The 21471-nt window shown below is 50.4% G+C and overlaps 1 protein-coding gene across 1 annotated transcript in view; it reads left to right on the forward strand.

Moving 5' to 3' along the window:
- Nucleotides 1-19166, forward strand: part of RTN4RL1 (reticulon 4 receptor like 1) — a 127641-nt gene extending 108475 nt beyond the window's left edge. The window contains exon 2 of the mRNA XM_036765977.1: nucleotides 15802-19166. Coding sequence (XP_036621872.1) covers nucleotides 15802-17144 — 1343 coding nt within the window. The 3' untranslated portion in view covers nucleotides 17145-19166. The remainder of the gene's footprint in view (nucleotides 1-15801) is intronic.
- Nucleotides 19167-21471: the final 2305 nt, after the last annotated feature.

Raw genomic sequence — 21471 nt, forward strand, 5'->3', positions numbered from 1 at the left:
TGGAGGATCTGGGAGGAGAGCAAGGGAGGAAAGGGATCCAGGGGCAGCAAGGTGCTGACGAGGGCTGATGGTGCAGAGGTGATTTCATCTGCAGCTCAGGCAGGAAGGATGGCAGATCCAAAGGCTAAGCCCCCGAGTAGAATAGCTTGAGGAGTGTGGATGGAGAGGACCAGAATATGGCAGTCTTGGTGTGCCAGATGTTGGGGGGTTTATTTGGGCGGTGGGGTGGTAAATGAAACTTAATTTGCCAAAGTAGTTTATAGTCTTAAGAGAGTTGCAGGGGCACACTGATTTCCCCAAGGTCACACAGCCAGGAGTGTCTTACCTGGGACAGTGACTATCCTGCCGCCATCTTGATTTCATTTTTCTGGCCCTCATTCCTTCCCCTCTCTCTGCTCTCCTTGTATCCCCCCCTCTCACTTCTCTATGCTTATCCCTCCTACCCAACGCTCATGTTTCTCCTCCATCCTCCCTCATTCCCTTCCTTCCCCAATCCCTTCTACTCCCTCCATCTCGCCAGTCTTCTCTCTTCCCTTTGGGGCCCCACTTGTTCAGTTGTGTTGGACTCTTCATGAGTCTGGGCCCTGGCACTCTATTCACTACTCCACCTAGCTGCCTCATATCAGGAAGACCCATTTTCCCGAGTTCAAATCTAGCCTCAGGACTTACCAGCTGTGTGACCCTGGGCAAGTCACTTAAGTCTGTTTGCCTCAGTTTCCTCATCTGTAAAATGAGTTGGAGAAAGAAATGGCAAATTGCTCCAATATCTTTGCCAAGAAAACCCCAAATGGGGTCACAGAGAGTCAGACAGAACTGAACAACAACAGCCAAATCCTGTCTCCTTTTTTTCCTCTTCTCTCCTAATTCTTGAGTTTCCCCGTCCCTTCAGCCACTCTGCCTCCCCCCACCAAGCCACATCCCGAGGCCTTGGGGAGGAGGAGGAAGCAGAAGAGATCTGCAAACAGGACCCTTCCCCCATCCCCTCTGGCAAAGGCTCGGACTCCCTCTTACTCCTCAGTCACAGAATATCTGGTTCCTGCTTTAGAGTGGGTAATTGTGAAGAAGCTTAGTGCAGGGGGCTTTAAAAAAAGCCAAACCCAAAATCCAACACCTGGATTTTAAATGGGGTCTCTAAGTTCCCTTCCAGATTCGCCCCTGGAGATATAAGCTCCCGGAGGGCAGGGGAAGTGTTGTTTCTGTCTTTGAATCCACTGTGTATAGCACATAATAGGTGTCTAATCAATGCATGTTGATTGATTGTGGGCAGGAGGGTGGAGAAGCAATCAACAAGCAACCATTAATTAGCAACTATGTAGCAGGCCCTGTGCTAAGTGCTGGGGGAGATAGAGACAAAGTGGAAAGTACTTTACATTCTATGGGGAAAACACCGCTATAAATTGATACAATGTAGCTGGGGGTGGGGGAAGTGGTGCCAGAGTTGAGCTCCCAAGGAAGCTAGGGATTCTAGGAGGCAGAGGGAGGAAGAAGGGCATTCTAGGCATGGGGGACAGCCTGGGCAAAGGTGCAGAGACGGTAAATGGAATGTTGCGTTTAAAGAAAAAGAGGACAGTTTGGCTGGACCAAAGCCTAGAGAAAGCGAAATAATGTGTAGTAAAGTCTGCAAAGGTACATTGGATCCAGGTTGCCAAGGGCTTTGCATGCCAAACACAGGAGTTTGGATGGGATCCTAGAGGTAACAGAAGCTACCAGAGATACAAGGATGATGGAGGGAGGGAGCAGCTGCTGAGAGTGAATTAGCTAAACGCAGACGATTGGGTTTATTTTGAATCTTAAAGGCTCAAAGTTAATGACTGACAGGTCCACAAGGTCAGTCAACCATTTATTTGCTGGTGCTCCCCTTGTCCCCGCCACTGTACCGAGCACTCGGAAGCACAAGGGGAGGATGGAGCACAAGCCCCAGCCTCCCAGACGTCCAGCCTCTTGGCTCGTAAGGCCCATCACAGACTGGCTCCAGGAATCTTTCTAAATTGAATACACATTACTCCCTGTGGTCCAGTCAGACTGGCCTTCTTATCCCTTACACATGATATTCCATCTCCCATCACCAGGCCTTTGCACAGGCTGGGCCTCATGCCAGAAATGTTCTCCTTCCTTATCTTCCCTCTTAGAATTCCCAGCATCCTTCAAATCTCAATCTCAAAGTTCAAACTCTCAATCTCAGCTTCTTGCATGAGCTTTTCTAGATGTCCCTCCACCAAATTACCCCTTATTTATTCTGTACTTATTTTATTTACATGTGTGCCCTGATAGAACGAGCTCCATGAGCGCAAGGGCAATACCATTTCTGTCTTTGTGTCCCTGGTGCATCACACATAGTAGGCGCTTAATCAATGCTTGTTGACTGATCATGGGTACACAAGAGTCACACATAGAAAATGTGCAGAGAAGAGTATAAGATGAAGGAGAACCAAGGGCTCCAGGCACAGAGCTGCCCTTGTCTGCAGGCTGCTCAGGGTGCAGCTGCTTGTTGGCCTGGGTGGCCTGCCCAGCAGGAAGAGGGGCTGGGAAGGCCCTGGGCTGAGGGTGGGGAGGAGGGGGCAGGGCCTGCCTCTGCCTCTCTCTCCCTCCCTCTCTCTGTCTCTGTCTGTCTCTCCCTCCCTCCCTCCTTCCCCCCCACTCTGTCTATGTCTCTCACTCTCTCCCCTCCATCCCCCCTCCCCCTCTCCCTATCTCTTTGTCTCTCTCTGTCTCTCTCCCCCCTCCCTCCCTCCCTCCTCTCTCCCTTCCTCCCCTCCTTCCCTCTCTCTGCCAGTTGATGAAAGACTCCCTGTTTAAAAGCCTTTCATGTGGCAAGCTCAAATGATGAAAAGCTTGGGGTGGGGGGAGATGACAAAAATGCTTCAGGCTTTGGGAAAGCAGAGGATGCCTCCTGGGGAGAAAGAGTATTAACTGGGGACCTGCAGGGAAGAGGCTGGGGAGCTTGGTATGATAGAAGCAGTGCTAGATTCCGAGTCAAAGGGCCTGGATTCAAATCCTTCCTTTGCCAATGACTACCTGGATGACTTCGGACCTGAGTTTCCTCACCTGTGAAATAAGGGGTTTGGACAAGATGGCTTTGGGGACCTCTACCCAGGGCAGATCACTGACCCTCATTTTTCACATCTCGAAAATGGGAATAATGATCATAGAACCCACCTCCCTGGGTTGCCAGGAGGGTCAGAGGAGATAAGAATTGTAAAACACTTCGCAAACTTGGAACTGCTATGTAAATATTTGCCATTATCACATGTACATTTCGTTTTCCTCCGAGGAAGAAAACACCAGCGGCGGGGGGTTGGAGGGTGCTGTTTCCCTGTCTCTCTGTATCCCCAGCATGCTAGCACGTTAGCATAGTGTCAGACAGAGAAAGTGCTAAATAAATGCTTACTCATTCCTTGCTAGCCAAGCCTGGGCCTCCAGGGCTGGGCAGATGACAACAGGCTGGGAAACAGAAATAATCCTGCCTTCCTCCTCGAGGGGCTTCCCCAAAGAACTGTGCCCGGTCTGTCCCCCCAGCCTTGTAGGAACCATCACTCCCATCTCTTCGCGCTTCAAGGTTTTGCAAAACATTTTACAGATAGGGAAACTGAGGCTCAGGGTGGCCCAGCTCATGTTAGAGGCAGGACCCAAACTGACATCTCCCCGATTCCAAGTCCAAGAAAATCACCTGTCTAGAACAGCTCCCTCATTTTTCAAGGGGAGGAAACCAAGTCCCACAGAGCTTTCACGACAACCTTGGGCCACACTGATAATACACATCAGAGGCAACTTTCACACCCAGGTCTTTCTGAAGTCTCCCCTTCACCATTTTTAAAACAATTTCTTTTGTTTTTATTTTTTTTTTGAGGAGGGAGGGCAGGGCAATTGGGGTTAAGTGACTTGCCCAAGGTCACACAGCTAGTACGTGTGTCAAGTGTCAGGCTGGATTTGAACTCAGGTCTTCCTGATTCTGGGGCCAGTGCTCTACTGACTGTGCCACCTAGCTGCCCCTCTCTTTACCACTTTTGTACCTTATGGAGTCTGGGGTTCATTGGCTCTATGGGTGATGAGGGTGGCCTTGGCAGCTTCTTCAGGGGATCCTGCTCTTTCCCCTGGAGTCCCATAGTCTAGTGAGGGGGCAGCAGGTCCACTCTTGGCAGGGAAGATGCTTCCTGTGATAGGCCCAGGGGCTGAGGCTCCCGAAGCAGCCACGTGGGGGACAGCGCATCCTTCTGGTCTGAGGATGGAAAGTGGCCGATTCCATTCTGCCACTCCCCAGTGCCCCTTCTTTTGCATAGATTTGAACTTGAGAGGCAGTTTGCCATAGCAGATAACAAGCAGCCCTCAGAGCCAGGAAACTCTCAGGTCAAATCCTGTCTCTGACTTATACTGGCTATAGGACCCTGAGCAAGTCACTTAACCTCTTGATGATCCAGGAAACTCTTTAAGACTCTAAATTGCTCCGGAGGTGCCAAACTACATTCATAGAGGGAGTTTCTGGGACTCCCTAACATGAAGGAAATCTCAGGGCTGGTCCCTCTCATTTTTTCTACTTACCTGGTTTTATTTCTCTTGTGGATGTATTTAGGTTCTTTGAAGGCTTTTGCTTTTTTTAGCTCTAAGACTTAACACAGGCTAGTGCATAGTAGGCTCTAAAAATGCTTGTTAAATTGGATTAAAGTCATGTGGCCAGCTAGGTGGCCCAGTGGATAGAGCACCAGCCCTGGAGCCTGGTGACCTAAGTTCAAATCCAGCCTCAGATACCTACTTGCTGTATGACCCTGGGCAAGTCGCTTAATCCTGATTGCGTCAAAAAAGGTCACGTGGCCTCTCTCATCCTCAGTTTCCACCTCTATAACATGCCAGGACCATCTCACTCTTTCTGCTCTAAATCCTGTGCTCCATCCTCCCCTGGCTATGTTCATTTTGCAGGGCGGAAAGGGAGGGCAGGCAGAAATCTCTGGGGAAAGATGGACATGAGTAGAGAAAGCTGAAGGGAACAGGCAGGGAACTCCGTGTCCCTGTTGGCCCCAGGAGTGAGTGGGTAGACATCTGTCCTGGTGATTGATGCAAGAGTATGAGATCAGCTTGGTGCTGGAGAGACCCAGGCCGCAGGCCTTATTCCATTGCTGGCCAGTGAGCTTTGATCTGTTACCTGGTCCATAAACTACATCTGTGACCCTGACCCAGATGTATATCTTTGGTCACCAGGAGAACTGGACAAGAAGTGGTCCAGGGCAGGGGAGCCCAGTAATAGAGAAGGGCTGTGAATGCACTTGCGCACATGCACACACACCCACATGCGCGCTCGCATCTCAAAGTCCAAAGGGACCTCAGAGGCCATCTTGTCCAGACCACCTATACCTGACCAAGAATCCCCCCTGTGACAACCCTGAATCCAAGTGTGAGACCTCCCAAGGCAGCCCTCAATTTCTGGATATAGCTCCAATTGGTATTCTTTTATCAAGCCAAAAACTGTGTGTGTCTCCATAACCAGCACCCCATATGGCCAGTTCTGCCCTCTCAGGCCAAGCAGAACAAAACTAATCCCTCTTTCATCTGACAGACCTTCAAATCCTGGAAAATCATTACCAGGAACATTCCTAGAGCCTTCAACCAATTCTCTTATGAAAGAATCTCAGGGCTCATTCTGTTTGCCTTTCTCTGGACTTGCTCTAGTTTTCAAAATCTTTCCTAAAATAGAGTGTCTAGAACTGACCACAATACTCTGGACATGGTCTGACCTGGGCCCAGTACAGTGGGACTGTCACTGCTCTTGCTCTGAGCATTATACCTTTTTTAATGTTAATCCTGTATGGCATTAGTGTATGGCATAATGTGGCATAATTACACCTACCAAATATGGAGTCATAGTGGACTTGTACTCTGCTCACATCTATATCTTCACATGACTTGGTGTCTCTCTGTGTCTCCTCCACCCTTTACTTGACGTTTATTTCTTGAACCTAAGTGAGGTACTTTACATTTATTCCTATTACATACATGTCATCTGCCTAGAATTGGGTATAATTTTCAAGCCTGTTGATGTTGCTAGATCCTGTTTCACCTGAAAATGTAGCAAGGATTCCACCTGGATGTGTTGAGGGGACAGACCAATGAGGTCCTAGTCTGAGAGCAGGTTTACCAAACTCCCAACTAGGTTTGGCAGGAAGCAGAGACTATTGGGCATACTCCTGGGACTGGACCATTATCATTGGTCAGTCCCCCTCTAGTCCCACCCCTTTTTATGCTCCTATCTGTGCCATTAATAAAAGAAGTTTGAATAGAATGTGACCAGGGGTAGATACCTGGGGCACTCCCCTACAGACCTCCCTTCAAGCTGATTTTGAAACATTATTAAACTACTCTTTGGATCTAGGCATTCAACCAGTCCTAAACCTGCCAAATGATAGCCAACATCTTTCTATCTTGTCCACAAGGATGAAGAATCATAGATTTGGGGATAGAAGGGGCCTGTAAGACTATGGACCCAGCCCCCCATTTTATAGATTGAAGAAACTGGGCCCCAAGAAAATAGAGTAATTTGTCCAAGGTCACACAGGTAGTTAATATGAGAGGAGGAGGAGGGCAGAATTTGAACCCAAGTCTTCTAGGTTCAGCTTGGTGGAGTAGTGGATAGAGCACCAGGCCTGGAGGCAGGAAGACCTGAGTTCAAATGTGACTCTAGACACTTATTAGCTGTGTGACCCTGGGCAAGTCACTTAACCCTATCTGCAGGAAACCCCAAATTGGGTTGTGGAGAGTAGGACATGACCGAAAAATGACGGACCAACAAATTGTCTCCTGAAGGCACTTGTTCCAATGCACAGAGAGATTCAAGGATACCTTCTCACCTTTGCCCATTAGGATATAGATGCATTTCTATCTCTATCCACAGCTATATCTATATATCTCTGTTTCTATCTCTAGATCTATCCTCTATCTAGTTGTTTGCCTATCTATCTCTCTAGTTATCTGTCTGCTTATCTGTCTGTCTGTTTATCTATCTATCTGTCTGTCCATCTATGTATCTGTCTATCTGTCTGCCTATCTATCTGTCTGTCTGTCTGTCTGCCTATCTGTCCATCTATCTATGTGTCTATCTGTCTGTCTGTCTATCTATCTGTCCATCTATCTATGAATCTGTCTGTCTAGCTATCTGTCTGTCCATCTATTTATCTGTCTGCCTATCTGTCCATCTATCTATGTGTCTGTCTGTCTATCTGTCTGCCTATCTGTCCATCTATCTATGTGTCTGTCTGTCTAGCTATCTCTCTGTCCATCTATCTGTCTGTCTATCTGTCTAGCTATCCGTCTGTCCATCTGTCTATCTGTCCATCTATCTATCTCTCCATCTTGGTACAAGGGGTGTCTGAGATAAGCCCACCATCTTGGCGAGCAGGGGGAGTCTGGGCAGGGACCCAGCAGAGATCAGGGCAGGAAGAGGTAAGAAATAGGTGGGCAAGTTCCCGAGTTGGGTGGGAGGGACACCCTTTGTTCAATGGGAGCATCAAGGAGAGAAGGGCCACGTGGGCCGTGTTGGGGGAGGGAGGACTCTGCTTTGGGCAGTGAAGGGGGAAGCATGAAAGCTCTGCTCTCCAAGGTTAGTGATTTAAAGCAGGTAAAATGTTTGCCCGCTAATCAGACGGGTCAACACAGCCACGGCTCGTGTGTTTACTATAGGATTTAAAGCTGGCCGAGACCTCGGAGGCCTTCTGGTCCAACCCCTTCATTTTACGGGTGAGGAAACTGAAGCCTCCCATGTAGAAAGAGCTTCTCCAAGGTCATTTGTGGGTGGGAATTCGAACCCATCTCCTCTGACCCCAGATCCAGGATTCTGTCCAGCGCAGCCCATTTATTTCTGTTGAAAGGTGCAGACAAGTGTGTACTTTAAAGCGGGCCATGCAAGCCCCTGTGGTTGCTGGTGCTGGCCCAGGGTAGCTCAGCCCCTCTGGAAACAAATCCAGTCGGGGTGGGGGTCAGAAGATGGCAAGTCCCTTGGGGCTCGCTCTGGGTTTCAGTCTTCTCTTCTGTAAAATGTGCTCGCTCTCTCAGGACCCTTCCTGCTCTAAATTCCGGATCCCACAATCTCCTCTGGCCATGTATCTTGTTGAAGAAGAGTCAGGTCAGGGTGGCATTCATACCCCCGACTTCAACCAGTGAGGAGCAACGGCAAACAGCTTGGCACAGTGATTTTGGAGGCAGAGCATCTGGGTTTGAACCCGGGCTCTGCCACTGACCTCCCTGACCCCAGATCAAATGAGGGGGGTGGACTAGGTGGCCTCTGAGTCTGTGATCCTTGATGTAGGAGCTGCCAAAGCTACAGAATCCCAGATCCTGGGTCATGCTGGACTGCAGAGGCCCTCTCATCCAATCACCTGCCTCACAGAGGAATCCCCTCCACGTTTTCCCTCATAGGACAAGACCCCTTGCCATCCTCACTTCCTCAGTGCTTGGCTCATCCCCTTCCCTCCACCTAGAACATCCCCCTCTTTCTATTCTCTGTGTCCTTCAAGGCCTTTGTTAAATACCACACCATCCGTGCACTCTGAGGACAGAGGGACAGATGATACGGATGATATAAGCTTAGTGTTCAGGAAAGGAGATGAGGGAGGGTGTGTGTGTGTGAGAGAGAGAGAGAGAGAGACAGAGACAGAGACAGAGACACAGAGAGAGAAAGAGACACAGAGACACAGAGACAGAGAGAGACACAGAGACAAAGAGAAAGAAGAGGGAGACAGAGAAAGACAAAGAAGAATGAGAGAAGAGAGGCAAAAAGAGACAGAAAGAAGAGAGAGACAGAGAGAGAAGAGAAAGACAGAGACAGACAGAAAACAGAGACAGAGAGAGGAGAGAGAGACAAAGAGAAAGAGAAAAGAGACAGAGAGAAGAGACAGAGAGAGGAGAGACAAAAAGAGAAAGAGAAAAGAGACAGAGAGAAGAGAGAGAGACAAAAAGAGAGACAGAGAGACAAAGAGAGACAGAGAGAAGAAAGAGAGGCAGAGGCGAGAGACAGAGAGACACACTGTCCACCAAAGGGCTGGAGGTGACCCTGAGTTCTGGAAGGGAGGCTGTGCCAGCAGAGTGTGAGTCCTGGTGGTTCCTAATAATAACTGCTGTTTGTAGAGAGCTGAAAAGTCCACCGAGCTCTTTGCCTGCATCATCTCATTGGGGCTTCACATCATCCGATGCTGTTCCCTGCAGTGTGGTGAGGCCAGGATCTGGAGTCTGAGGCCCTGGGTTCGAATGTCAGCTCAGTTATTCACTGCTTGGGTAGCTTGATCATTTCACTCTCCCAGACCTTGCATTCCTTCACCATAGAATAAGAGGGTTAGACCAGACCCCACTCATATCATGATGTCTGTTTTGAGGAGTATTAAGAGGAAACTGAAAAAAAAAAAAGAGGAAACTGAGACTCAGAAAAGCAAAGTGAAGTATAAGAGGCAAGATGGGGCCTGGGTCTTCCTGATTCTAAATCCCTGTTGATTCAGTAAAGCATTTATTAAATGACTCCTATGTGCCTGGTATTGTGTTGGATACTGACCTGGAGTCAGGAAGACCTGAGTTCAAATCCTGCCTCAGACATTCACTGTGTGGCCCTGGTCAAGTCATTTAACTTCTATTTGCCTCAGTTTCCTCCTCCATAAAATGGGGGTTATAATAGCATCTCTCTCCCAGCGTTGTTGTATTTGTATAGGACTTTGCAAACCTCAAAGTGCTATAAAAATGCTAGATATTTACTATTGTTTGTTGCCGTTGTTTTTCCTGGATTATTATAGGCCAGGCCTGACTCAGGCCAGTCTTGTAATTTAAGATTGGAAAGAAATGCGATACCTGTAGCCCCCTTCACAGTTAACAAAAGATTTACCTGGTGGATAAAAGTCTCTCTTGCCTCCATATTGGTCAGATCAGCTGGGCAGGGGGTGGTTACTTCCATAGAGATATAGGACCCTCCAAAGTCTAAGGGAGTCCTGATTCCTCTCTGGGGCTGGCCTTTGATGTCCTTGGGGATACTGGGATGCTGAGCCAGCAGCTAGAGACTTAGCCCTAGGACCAATCAAATCTTAGGTTAGGCTTCCCTGCCTTTTAGGGGGAAAAAAAATAAACCCTCTCCCAACCCACATGGCAGAGACTTACCCTAGAAGACATTGTTCCTACTACAGGCGTGATTCAACATATTCATGGGTAAATTCACAATCTATACAAAGAGAAACACAGATTTGGGGAGGGATGTTCCACTAGGGGACTCAGGAATGGCCTCTTGGAAGAAGTATCCCTTGAGCGGAGCCTAAACAGGAGCTGGAGGTTGGAAGAGAAAGCACCATACATGGGGCCACAGCCCGTGCAAAGACACTGAGACCAGAGAAGGAGTGTTCTGTACAGGGAACAGTAGGTAGGCCCATTTGGCTGAAAGTCTGAGTGGAGGAGGAAGAGTAATATGTAAATTCTCTTGGAAAGATAGGTTGGAGCCAACTTGTGAAAGGCTTTAAATGCCAGATGAAGGCGTTTGTATCTTATTCTTTAAAGGCAACAGGGAACCATTGACGTTACCTGAACAGATGAGTGACCAGTCAACGCAGCCTTTAGGGATGTGTTTGGATAAATAAGGGAAAGGTAAACCTTGGCCAATAGGGAATTGTTCTGAATTGGAAGCCTCCAACCTACACGGCCCCAGATGACCAGCTGTCTGACCCTGGGCAGATCCTTCACCTTTCTGAGTCTCAGGTCCCTCATTTACAAACTGGAAGTGATTATCAAGGTCCATCTCGGAAGGCTGGTATCTTTAAAAAAAAAAGTTTCTAAACTCCAAGGCTTGAAAAGCATTTCACAAAAGTTTTCATTGTTCACATTTGGGGTTTTCTTGGCAAAGATACAGGATGTTTTGCCATTTACTTTTCCAGATCATCTGACAGATGAGGAAACTGAGGGAATCAGGGTAAAGTGACTTGCCCAAGGTCACACAGCTAGTAAGTGTGAGGCTGGATTTGAACTCCCGTTGCTCTATCCAGCTTTTCCACCTGGGACAGGGACTGTTGGGGCCTTTCTTTTGGTCCCCAGTGCTTAGCACTGTGTCTGCTACATAGTAAACACTCAATAAATGCTTGTTAATTGATTGAATGTTCTGTAAAAAGGAGCTTCATTGGACAGATGGATGGATGAATGACAAAGCCCTATTGTGTGCACCAAGCCCTCTATTAAGCACCGGGCACACAAATAGTAAAATCCAAGCCGACTCCTGCCTTCTAGGAGTTTACATTCTAACGGGGGAAACCAAACCATAGTGACCAGGAAAGGAGGGGCAGTTTGGTCCAGGAAGTTACCGGGGTGATGAGTGGGGCCAGAGGGAGGGAAGATGGTTGACACATCCCATCCAAGAACAAAGGCAGAAGTGGGGAGGGGGAAGGGGGCTTTTGCGGAGAGAAGGGCTTGACTATCTCCAAGGTCTTTGCAGCCCTAATAGATTCTGAGTTTATTAGCCTATGAATAGGAGGAGAGCAAAGACTCTGGTCTTATCAAATCTCTCTCCCACCCCCCAAGTGCCTAGCACTGCACTCTCCCTATGGGAGGTGCTTGCTCCATACACGTAGAGTTGACTTGACTGCTGTGGAGTCTTGAGCTCCGTGAACACTTCCTCATTCGCAGAGTTGCCTCAGAGTGGATAGACTGCCTCGAGGTGTAATTAGCTGCCTATTACTGGAGGTCTCCAAGCAAAGGCCATGGGAGACAAGTCATGGGGAGATCTTGTAAAGGGGGTTGCGGTTTATTTGGTGCTTGGAATAGATGACCTTGAAACTCACTTTCAGCTGCGTGGTAGGAGACAGCAGCGTCGGATTTGGTGTCAAGCGATATGGATTCAAGTTCTGACTCTGCTTTGTGATCTGCCAAGCTCTGTGTAAGTGTGTGCCAATCCGGGCTCTGCCACTAAGTGGCTGTGTGAGCTTGGGTAAACCGCTGGCCCTCCCTGGGCCTGTTTCTTCAGGCATAAAATGAGGGTTTTGGATGAAGTGATCTCCAAGGCCCCTCCTAGTTCAAAAGGAATTGGGGGGGTGCAGGAGCAGCCCTGCCTGGTCCCCCACCCAATCGATCTCTTTCCTTGCCCCACCCCACCCCGTCCCCGGCTTGACTGCCCACAGAAAGGCCCGGGTAGCTTGGGGGTCCAGGGCCCAGGCGGGCGCGGGTGCGCAGCCCCCCAGTTTCCCAAAGCTGCGAGTTGGCTGCTTTAACCCGATTATGCACAAAGCCAATGATCTGCGATGATTTTTATGAGCTGGAAACGTTCTGTTGGCGGGAGCGGGGGATGGCGGGCGGGGGGGGGAGGGGGACGGGAAGCAGCTGTCACTCTCCGGGAGCCCATAACTCCCAACAGCTGGGAGCTGTCACTTCTTTACGAGCCCGTTTGCAGCAAACGAGGGGGGCGGCAGCGGGAGCAGAGAGGCCCACAGTGGAGGGCAGGGCCTGAAGCCGGCGGGCCGAGCAGAGGAGGGAAGAAGGGAGGGATGGAAGGAGGGCAGGATGGAGGGCAGGAAGGATGGAGCACAGGAATAAAGGATGGATAGAAAGAGAGCAGGGTGGAGGGCAGGAGGGAGGGAGGGCAGGAAGAAAGGATGGATAGAAAGAGAGCAGGGTGGAGGGCAGGAAGGATGGAGGGAAGAAGGGAGGGCAGGAAGAAAGGATGGATGGAAGGATGGAGGGAAGGAGGAAAAGATGGAAGCAGAAAGTTGGGGAGAGAGCTACAAGGCTCGACTACCTCCCACCCCAGCCCAGGCACACCTTCCAGGCTTCAGAGGCTTGGACCTCCCTAGGGAGGTTATTGTGCCTGATGGGAGCCCCAGTGAGCCCAGGAAGGGAAAGAAAGGTTAGGGATGGGGGGGGGGGTGGAGTGCTCCTCATCCTCACTCAACACCTTCTACCCAAGGAGAGGGGGTGGGCGACTTTCAGAAGTGGGAGGGACACCAGGGAGAACCTTGTGTGGGGGCTCCCCAGCATGTCTCAGGTACTCAGCTCCCTAGCGATCCCTTGGACACTGGAGCGGGGGTGGGACCTAATGGCTTTTTTGAGAGTCTCTCCTTCCCCCTCCCCTCATTTTAGGCTGGTATCATCAGGCACCAAAGAAGCAGCCTTCCTGAGTGAACCCCTTGGAGAAGGAAGGAGGACAAGCAGAGACCCACGTTAATGGCAACCTTCTATAAAGGCCCCATTTCCTCCAACCAGGGAGACTTGTGTTCTGGTTCTGATTCGGATCCGAACTGGCTGTGCCACTCTGAGCCCACTGCTTAGCTTGCCTCAGAGAAGAAGGGCTGACTCGCACTGGAAGTGGGGGAGTTCCCCGTCTCAGTGAAGTTCCTTCCCATCCCCTTCTATAAATGCACATATTTTAAATGTCATAAAACTTGGAGGGAGGCAGTGTGGGGTAGGTACAGAGAGCTAGATTTGGAGTGGGAAAGACCTATGCTCAAGGCAGTTATTCATTCATTCATTCATTCATTCAACATTTATTAGGCACCAAAGAATTGCCAGCAGCGTGGGAGGCACTGGAGAGACAAAAACTAACACATACACATACAGGGATAGACCTGTTCCTTGGGGGAGAGACCTCCCAGGTGAGGAAACTCCCTTCACCAATGCAGGTCAGCACCTACTCTGAGGACTTAGAAAGGCCCGGGTTCCATGGTCAGTATGTGTCTGACCCTGGACTTGAACAAAATCCTTCCTGGCTCCAAGGCCAGCTCTTTACCCCTCAGATACAAAAAAGACACAAAGCTGATATAAATAAAGCAGTTTCAGTGGGAGAACACTAATTAGCATGAAGGGTGGGGAATCTCCATCCTTTAGGGGACAGAATTTGAGTTGAGCCTTGGAGGAGATCCAGAGATCCCAAAAGGTGGAGGTGGGGAGGGAGGGAGTACGTTCCAGGAATGGGGACATTTCCATGGGGGAGATGGCATGTTTTGGAGGAAGAATGGCCAGTTCATTTGGAATCTAGGGCCTGGCATGGGTGCCCATGGTCTCTCGGTGTGCCAGGCAACTCTATAGGATTACGAAGTTACAGATGGCTCGGTTATCAGTATGCATTGGTGGAGGGGGTTTTCATACTGGAATTTCATCTACACGGATGAAATCTCAGGTCCAGACCACCATTCCAATCACGGTATGTGTCTCGTGCCAAGTCAAGATGAGCGGTAAATAGATACGTTGGAATTAGTCAGGGAAGAGTTAGGTCCTGACACAGCCTGCTACAAAGACTAAATAAACCCTGGGGGTTTCTCGTCAGTTTCCTCATCTATGAAATCGACATGGATAGTCTGTGTCCTTGCTGGCTCCCTAGGCTGCTGACAGAAAGGCTTTTGTACCCTCGGACCAGCCATCTAAGTGTGAGCGGCTTATTATTTGTGCTGGGGTGGGGGTGGAGGAGAGTGAGACAAAGGTCCTGAAATCCGCCCCTTCCCCCTAATGCTGCCTAACGAGGAAATTCTGTGGAGAGAAAGAGCCCTCCTTCATCAATAATGCAAAGGGAGATCTCCACTTACAATAGTGGCTGATCTGCCCTGGAAAGAAGCAGGTAATGACGAACATTTGTAATGAGGCCGGTCTAATAATGAGCGTAGGGCTATTATCAGACCACAGGCTGGACACATCCGAAAATAAATTATTTTAAGGATCCATTAACGAATGCCTAATTAATGCCCAATTAGAGAAAGAGCTACAGAGGAAGTGCTCTGGACAGGGGCAAGTGCTCACCACAGCCAGGGCCAGCAAGGAGGCTGAGCATGGGGGGAAAGGGAGAGCCAGGGTGGGGACTGCTAGGGTCAGGGAGCATGGGGTGAGTGGAAGAAGAGAAAACAAAAGCTAGGATGAGGAGGGGAAGGTGCGGAGTCAGGGAAGCAGAGAGACAGCAGCTGTTTCTGAGGGTCAGCCACGGTCCCTACACTTCCGCTGTTAATCTGGGGCTGCTGTTCCAGGAAACGTCCGCCCCCCCCCCTCCGCCCGGTGATATTTTCTGGTCCTTTGACATTCTTCCCTTAAGATATTTTGGCCAAGGGTGAGCTCTTGGGCCTGAGTCAGCTGTGGGGGAAGAGGACCTCCTGCCAGGCTTAGGAGTCATCTGGACCAGCAGCTTCAGCTCAGAGGGCCTTGGCCAATTTATCACCAGGGCCTCCTCCAACACCACTCTAGCATTGGTGTGACTGAGACTATGTGTGACTCACTTCTCTTCAATCACAAAGGGGAAAGGGAAATCGTTAAAGGACAAGTTCTCTGCCCTGGGCCCTTCAGAGTTGGTGCCCCTCGCCACCCCAGCAGCTAAGGGAGATGTTGGGGATGGGTTGGATTCCATGATTACTAATCTTCCTTCTAGCTCTTAGATTCTATAGCCCTATGACTCCCAGGACAAGGCTAAAGGCTAGAGAGCTGTAACCTTAATGCATGAAGTCTTGATGCTGGCGGAGAATATTTCCCCCACCCCCATGCCTTACTCATTTCCCCTTGGGGTGGGCATAGCTGGCCCATGCCCACCCTTTGGAAGCCCATACCTTCATTCTCTCTCACTCATTCCAACCTATCTGACCTCCAAGTTCCCTTCTAGCTCAAATCTCTGACCCCACCCCCTCCCCGCCCCATTCAGGGACTCTGGGCATGAAGGCAAGGGAAGGATGGGCCCATGGACCTGAATGTGGGCAGGTGTACACTAAGTAATTGAGCCAGTGCTGGGGTGGGAGGCAAAGGTGAAGGTTCTCAGGAGAGGATGCTTGGGCCCTCTGCTCCTCCTGCCCCTGTCCTCTTCCCTCCAGAGCCCCCTGACCTAGCTCTCCTCTCTCTGCACAGGTCACTATGTGAAGTTGTTCCTGGTACTTTGTGGTCTGGAGCTCCAGGTGGGTGTCTGTTGCCCTGTGGACTGTGTGTGCTACCCGGCGCCCATGACTGTCAGCTGCCAGGCGCACAACTTTGCCGCCATCCCCGAGGGCATCCCCGAGGACAGCGAGCGCATCTTCCTACAGAATAACCAGATTGGCTTCCTCCTCCCAGGCCACTTCAGCCCCTCCATGGTCACACTCTGGATCTATTCCAACAACATCACCTCCATCGACCCCGACACCTTCAAAGGCTTCGTGCACTTGGAGGAGCTGGACCTGGGGGACAACCGCCACCTGCGGACCTTGGCCCCGGAGACCTTCCAGGGCCTGGCCAAACTCCATGCCCTATACCTATACAAGTGTGGGCTCAGCTCCCTGCCCGCAGGCATCTTCAGCGGCCTCCACAACCTCCAGTACCTCTACCTGCAGGACAATCACATCGAGTTTCTCCAGGATGACACTTTTGTGGACCTTGTCAACCTCAGTCACTTGTTCCTCCACGGCAATAAACTCTGGAAACTCACCCAGAACACCTTCCGGGGACTGGTCAACCTGGACCGCCTGCTCCTCCATGAGAACCAACTGCAGCTGGTGCAGCACCGCGCCTTCCATGACCTCCAGAGACTCACCACCCTCTTCCTTTTCAACAACAGCCTCTCTGAACTGCAAGGGGACTGTCTCACCTACCTGGGAGCCCTGGAGTTTCTCCGGCTCAATGGCAACCCCTGGGACTGCGGCTGCCGGGCCCGGTCACTGTGGGAATGGCTGCGGAGGTTCCGGGGCTCAAGCTCCAGCGTGCTCTGTGCTTCCCCCGAGACGATGCAGGGCCGGGATCTGAAGCTACTCCAGGCCCAGGACTTCAGGAACTGTACAGGGGCTGAGTCTCTGCACCAGCTCAAATCCCACACCCTCACCACCACTGACCGGGCAGCTCGCAAGGAACATCACCCTCCCCATGGCAGCCCCAAGGACAAGGGGTCCCAGCACAGCTTACACGGCCACCAGCCTGGCTCCCGCCCGGGCTCCAAGAAGTCCGGAAAGAACTGTACCAATTACAGAAATCGGAACCAGATCTCCAAACCTGGGGCTGGTGGGGCCCGGAAAAATGGCCATGAGGTCCAGGACTATGTGCCAGACTACCACCACAAGTTCAACTTTGACATGATGCCCACAGCACGCCCCAAAAAGAAGGGCAAATGCGCCCGGAGGACCCCCATCCTTTCACCCAGTGGGGTACAGCAGGCCTCCAGGGGCAGCGCTCTCAGGGCCACCCTCCTGGCATGGATCCTGGTGCTGGCAGTTACCCTCCGCTGATAGCTTGGGAGGGCAGTTGGCGCAGGGCACTGCCACCTATCTACAAAGGAACAGAATTTCTTTTTTCTTTTTTTCTACATGGAGGATTTGCCGGTTCCAGGGAAAGGATGGCAGAGACTTTGGCCAGTCTCTGTCCATGGCCCGGTGGATTATCAAGCCCAAACTGTACAGCACCCGCAGTGGAAGGGGATTAGAGGCATTACCAACCCAGCTGTCACAAATGGCCCTGTCCGAGCACCCACTGAAACTGCCAACCCAAGTGAAGAGATTTAAAAAAATTTTTTAAAAAGACACAAGCTAATCCTTCATTAACAACAAATGGACAAACACACAGACAGGAGCTGTGTTCTCTACAAAATCCTGTTAATTTTAAGGGGTTTGTAAGACCCCACACTTCTGGGATGGAGCAAGACGGCTCTAAGAGAAATGAGGATGGCCATGGAAGTCCTGAGTGTGTCCACATGGCAGACGGCCCTCATATTGTACAATCCTGGGACCCCCCCTTAGGCCCCATGGGGTTCAGACCTCTCATATTCCTGTGTCTCAGGCAACACTGGCCTATTAGCACTTGATTGCTGGGCTCCTGAGGGGCCAACTACCAAAGGAGAGATTGTGAGAGGCTGGAATTTAGGACTTCCCTGGGAGAAACAAGGCCCTTGCAGAAGGTGGGGTTTCTTAACTGTTCACTTATATATATATACTCTCTCTCTTTCTATATATATAAATGCACAGGTCCTCCCCCTTCAGTTATCAAACTGTACATCTTATATCATGTTTATAAACTATATGGAAATGATACCTGCTGAAACTAAGGATTGTATTGGGGAATTTTTAGTGGGGGAAAAGTTCAATAATTTTTTTTGGTCTAGAAAAACTTGGTAGCCATACTTCCAAAACCTGACCCTGGCCCAGTCCAAGGTTAGGGGGTGATTGTGGAGGAACTGGAGAGTGGCAAGAGTCACTTCAGGGGACCAATGTTCTTAGTGGCTTAGGGTACTTTTTATATGCAATGAATTCCCATCTACCTCCCCTCCCCCCCCAACACCCCCTCACACCTCTTGGAACAGCTTCTGTGCCCAAGGAGGGGAAAGAAAACCCAAGAGCTTGTGGGCTTCTTAACGAACCAGGCCCCTGGGGAACGAAAAGAGTGAGAATGGGGAAAGGAAGAGGGTCGTTTTGTTTATCAGCTGAAGAGTGAAGCCGTTTTAAACAGTGTTAGTCCAACAGGTGTGGACAGTGTACCTAGCCTAGGATTCACTACAAGTGGGGCAAGAGGACAGGAGCATGGAGGCTCATACCCAGTTGTTAAACCCTACCCAATCCAACCCAACCCAACCCAACCCAAGCGATGACTTTCCTTAAGACAGAAAACCCAGGTAGAGAAGGGGATTATGCAGGAGGGCAGGAAAACCATCAGTGTCCTAAGGAACGGCAGACACATCACCATCAAGCATCACTGGGATAGAGAGAAAGGCAAAGCCAGTCCTTGCCCCCAAGGAGCTTACATTCTAATGAGGAGAACAGGCAAATAACTGTATATGCAAGATAGATACAGTGTAAGTAGGGAGTAATCTCAGCAGGATGGCATTAGCAGTAACAGGGACCTCAGATACTAGCCTAGATTCAAGGGGTCCCTGCAAGACAGAGCTCAAGAAGAGGGGGCCTTCACTCTTACACTGCTTGAGAGTATGTCTCCTGATTAACAGACTAAGGAGGTTTTAAGATCAGAAATACTGAACGGAAAAAGCCTGCCATCGTTAAGAGGAATTCAAACAGGGAAGGGAATAGCGGGTTGGATGAAGGTCCATTTCTATCCTTGATCCCACCGTTGGCTGGAAGCACGCCCCCCCCCCCAACCTTAGCACAACCCCACCTCCCCCCGCAAACATGAGGGTTGCTGATACTTTTTCTGCATTTTGCACAAACAGCAAACACAAATTTCCCCTTTGGAGAGGGTATAAGAGGGAAGAAACACTGAATCCAATTAGGGAGAGAAAACCAATAAAAAAAATTATCTTGGACAAGAAAGCTCTGTTTTTCATTTCCTAACCCAACATTCCTGAAGGAGTGACAGATCTCTGGGCTTGTGTGGGGCCTGCAGAGCCTGGGCACAGCGCTGAGAAAATGGCACGTTTGCTGGTGAATTGGAGACGTGTGGAGCAGGGCACGTTGACTCATAGGGACGGCAAGAGAAGGAAGGGAAAAAAAAGACAGAAAAACCACTTGTTCTCCAGATCTTCCCTCGCACAGAACATGATTCACTCCCCACTCGCTGCCTGAGCTGGGTCGGCACTGCCTCTGCTGTCCCTCTGCTGAACAGGCTGGTCCTGGTTCCTCTTTGGCCTGTTCCCAGAAGCCCTGGGACCAGCTGGCGTTGTTGCTGAGGCATATCTGCCCCAGGGGGGTCCCCATGGCTAGAAGGGGACAGCCATGACCTGGGGCACAGGGGGCTCTTTTAGGAGGCTTGAAACACCATGCTTCTGCCATAGGAAAGCCCAGGAGTGTAGAGAATATGGAGGGGAGGGATTCTGAGTATGGCAGGGGGACAAGGGAGGCCAGTTTTATGGATAGGTGCTTCCAACTCTTAAGGCTGAAGAGAAAGGAAGTGATGCTGAAAGAGCGGGGAAGGAAGGAATAGTTTGCCTCAGAGCTGGACAGCCAAATTTTGGCTATAGGACTTGAGAGTTCCACTAAAGGGAGACCCAAAGAAGCCAGAACAAATAATCTACAGTCTATAATCACCCCCCAGGGGTCCCCCTGTTCTAACTGGTGGCAAGGCAACAGTCCTGGCCATCCCTTACAACCAGAGGATATTGTTACATTCCTTATTTCATTTCCAACTTTGGGCATCAAAGCCCTTGGTGGGAAAATGAAGGCTATAAGCACTTTATTAATTTTTTTTAAAGACCTGGTAAGTCCTGTAATATGAAAAGTGAAATGTCAGTACAAGGGATGCTAATGTTTTATAAATGACCCAGCTCCATCAGGCACAGCAGACTCTCGTGGCCGAATGTTATTAGAGGCAAAGCAGTGGGGCCCAGAACCCGAGTTATATTTTTAGTAGCTTTTCTTCTAAGAGGTAGAGGAAATAAAGTCAACTCCTCTGTGTATTACATCACTTGTCAGTCAACAGCTTACATTCTGAGCAGTAAGAGGACACCGCTGCCAACAAACCCAAAGGAAGATGACAAATTGGTTGGTAAGTGAGGGCCCCTTTGCCCACCAGACTCAGGGAGGCAGGCTGCTCCCCCTTCCGCTCTTTATCGCGGCCCTTTCTTTGCTGCTGGGGGCAGGAGTCCTAGGCTTAAAGCTTGGGGTGCCTGTGTCGGTCTGGGTTCTCTGGTGTTCCTTGCCCCTGTCCTCTTGGGCATTCCATCATGAAAGACCCTGGCTGTGGTGTCAAAGCCTCCATGTCCCTCCCCTGGAAGTTCTCTCCCTCTTCCCCTGGCCCTTCCCAACACCCCTCTTCTCTCAGCAGACAGTACAAAAAGGAGCCTGCATGGCCCTGGGGAAGCTCTTGGCTGCCATCTGCCACTCAGAGTCATGGGTCAGGAGTTGCATGACCTTCCCTCTCTTAGGCAGCCCTCTATCTCTGCCTGCCTGCTCCCCACCATGGCCTGTTTCCACCGGGGTATCTTGCCCTGAGATGTGGGACTCCCCTCACCATGGTTCCATAGGCTGGCCCGGTAGCACACATGCTACACCCCTCCCCCTCCCCTGGCACTTGCCAGTATTTCACTATCAAACTTCCATCTTCTGTTTAGCAGAGCCTTCCATCTGTGCCAACGAATTGGGACTGTTCCCCAGAAATCCATCCGGGCCGGAGGCCCATTCCCAGACACCTGCTGCTTCTCAAAGTAGAGGATGTGTTTGCTAACGACTCTCTCTTTGAAGCAGTCCTCTACTTTGCTTCTCTATCTGTACCAGCTTCTCCCCAGTGTGACCACCCATCAGAGGCACCCATCTGCCAGCCCTCCTCCCCCCAGCTTATGGGGGACTTCCCAATCTCAAAGATGAGATTAATAAGAGAACCCATAGCCTTCCCCCGATTACTCTTCTGCTCGGGGCTGTTTACCACTGAGGAACCAAGCACCCTAATGCCACAATTGGCCAATGCAGTGACTTGACCGAGCATCTTCCACTGAGCTGAGTGCAAGGCAGCATTGCCTCGTGGGAGATTCAAGAGTACAAGATATGGGGGACCCGCAGTCTGGGTGGGGACACAAGACCTGAACAAATGGTTAATAATGCAAGGTTGCCTTGACAAGTGCCAAACCAGGCATTCAGGAGGGTGAACACAGCCGGGTGTGGGTGGCCAAGGAAGGAC

The sequence above is a fragment of the Trichosurus vulpecula genome, chromosome 7, assembly GCF_011100635.1.
Source record: "Trichosurus vulpecula isolate mTriVul1 chromosome 7, mTriVul1.pri, whole genome shotgun sequence".
NCBI classification, from domain to species: Eukaryota; Metazoa; Chordata; class Mammalia; order Diprotodontia; family Phalangeridae; genus Trichosurus; species Trichosurus vulpecula.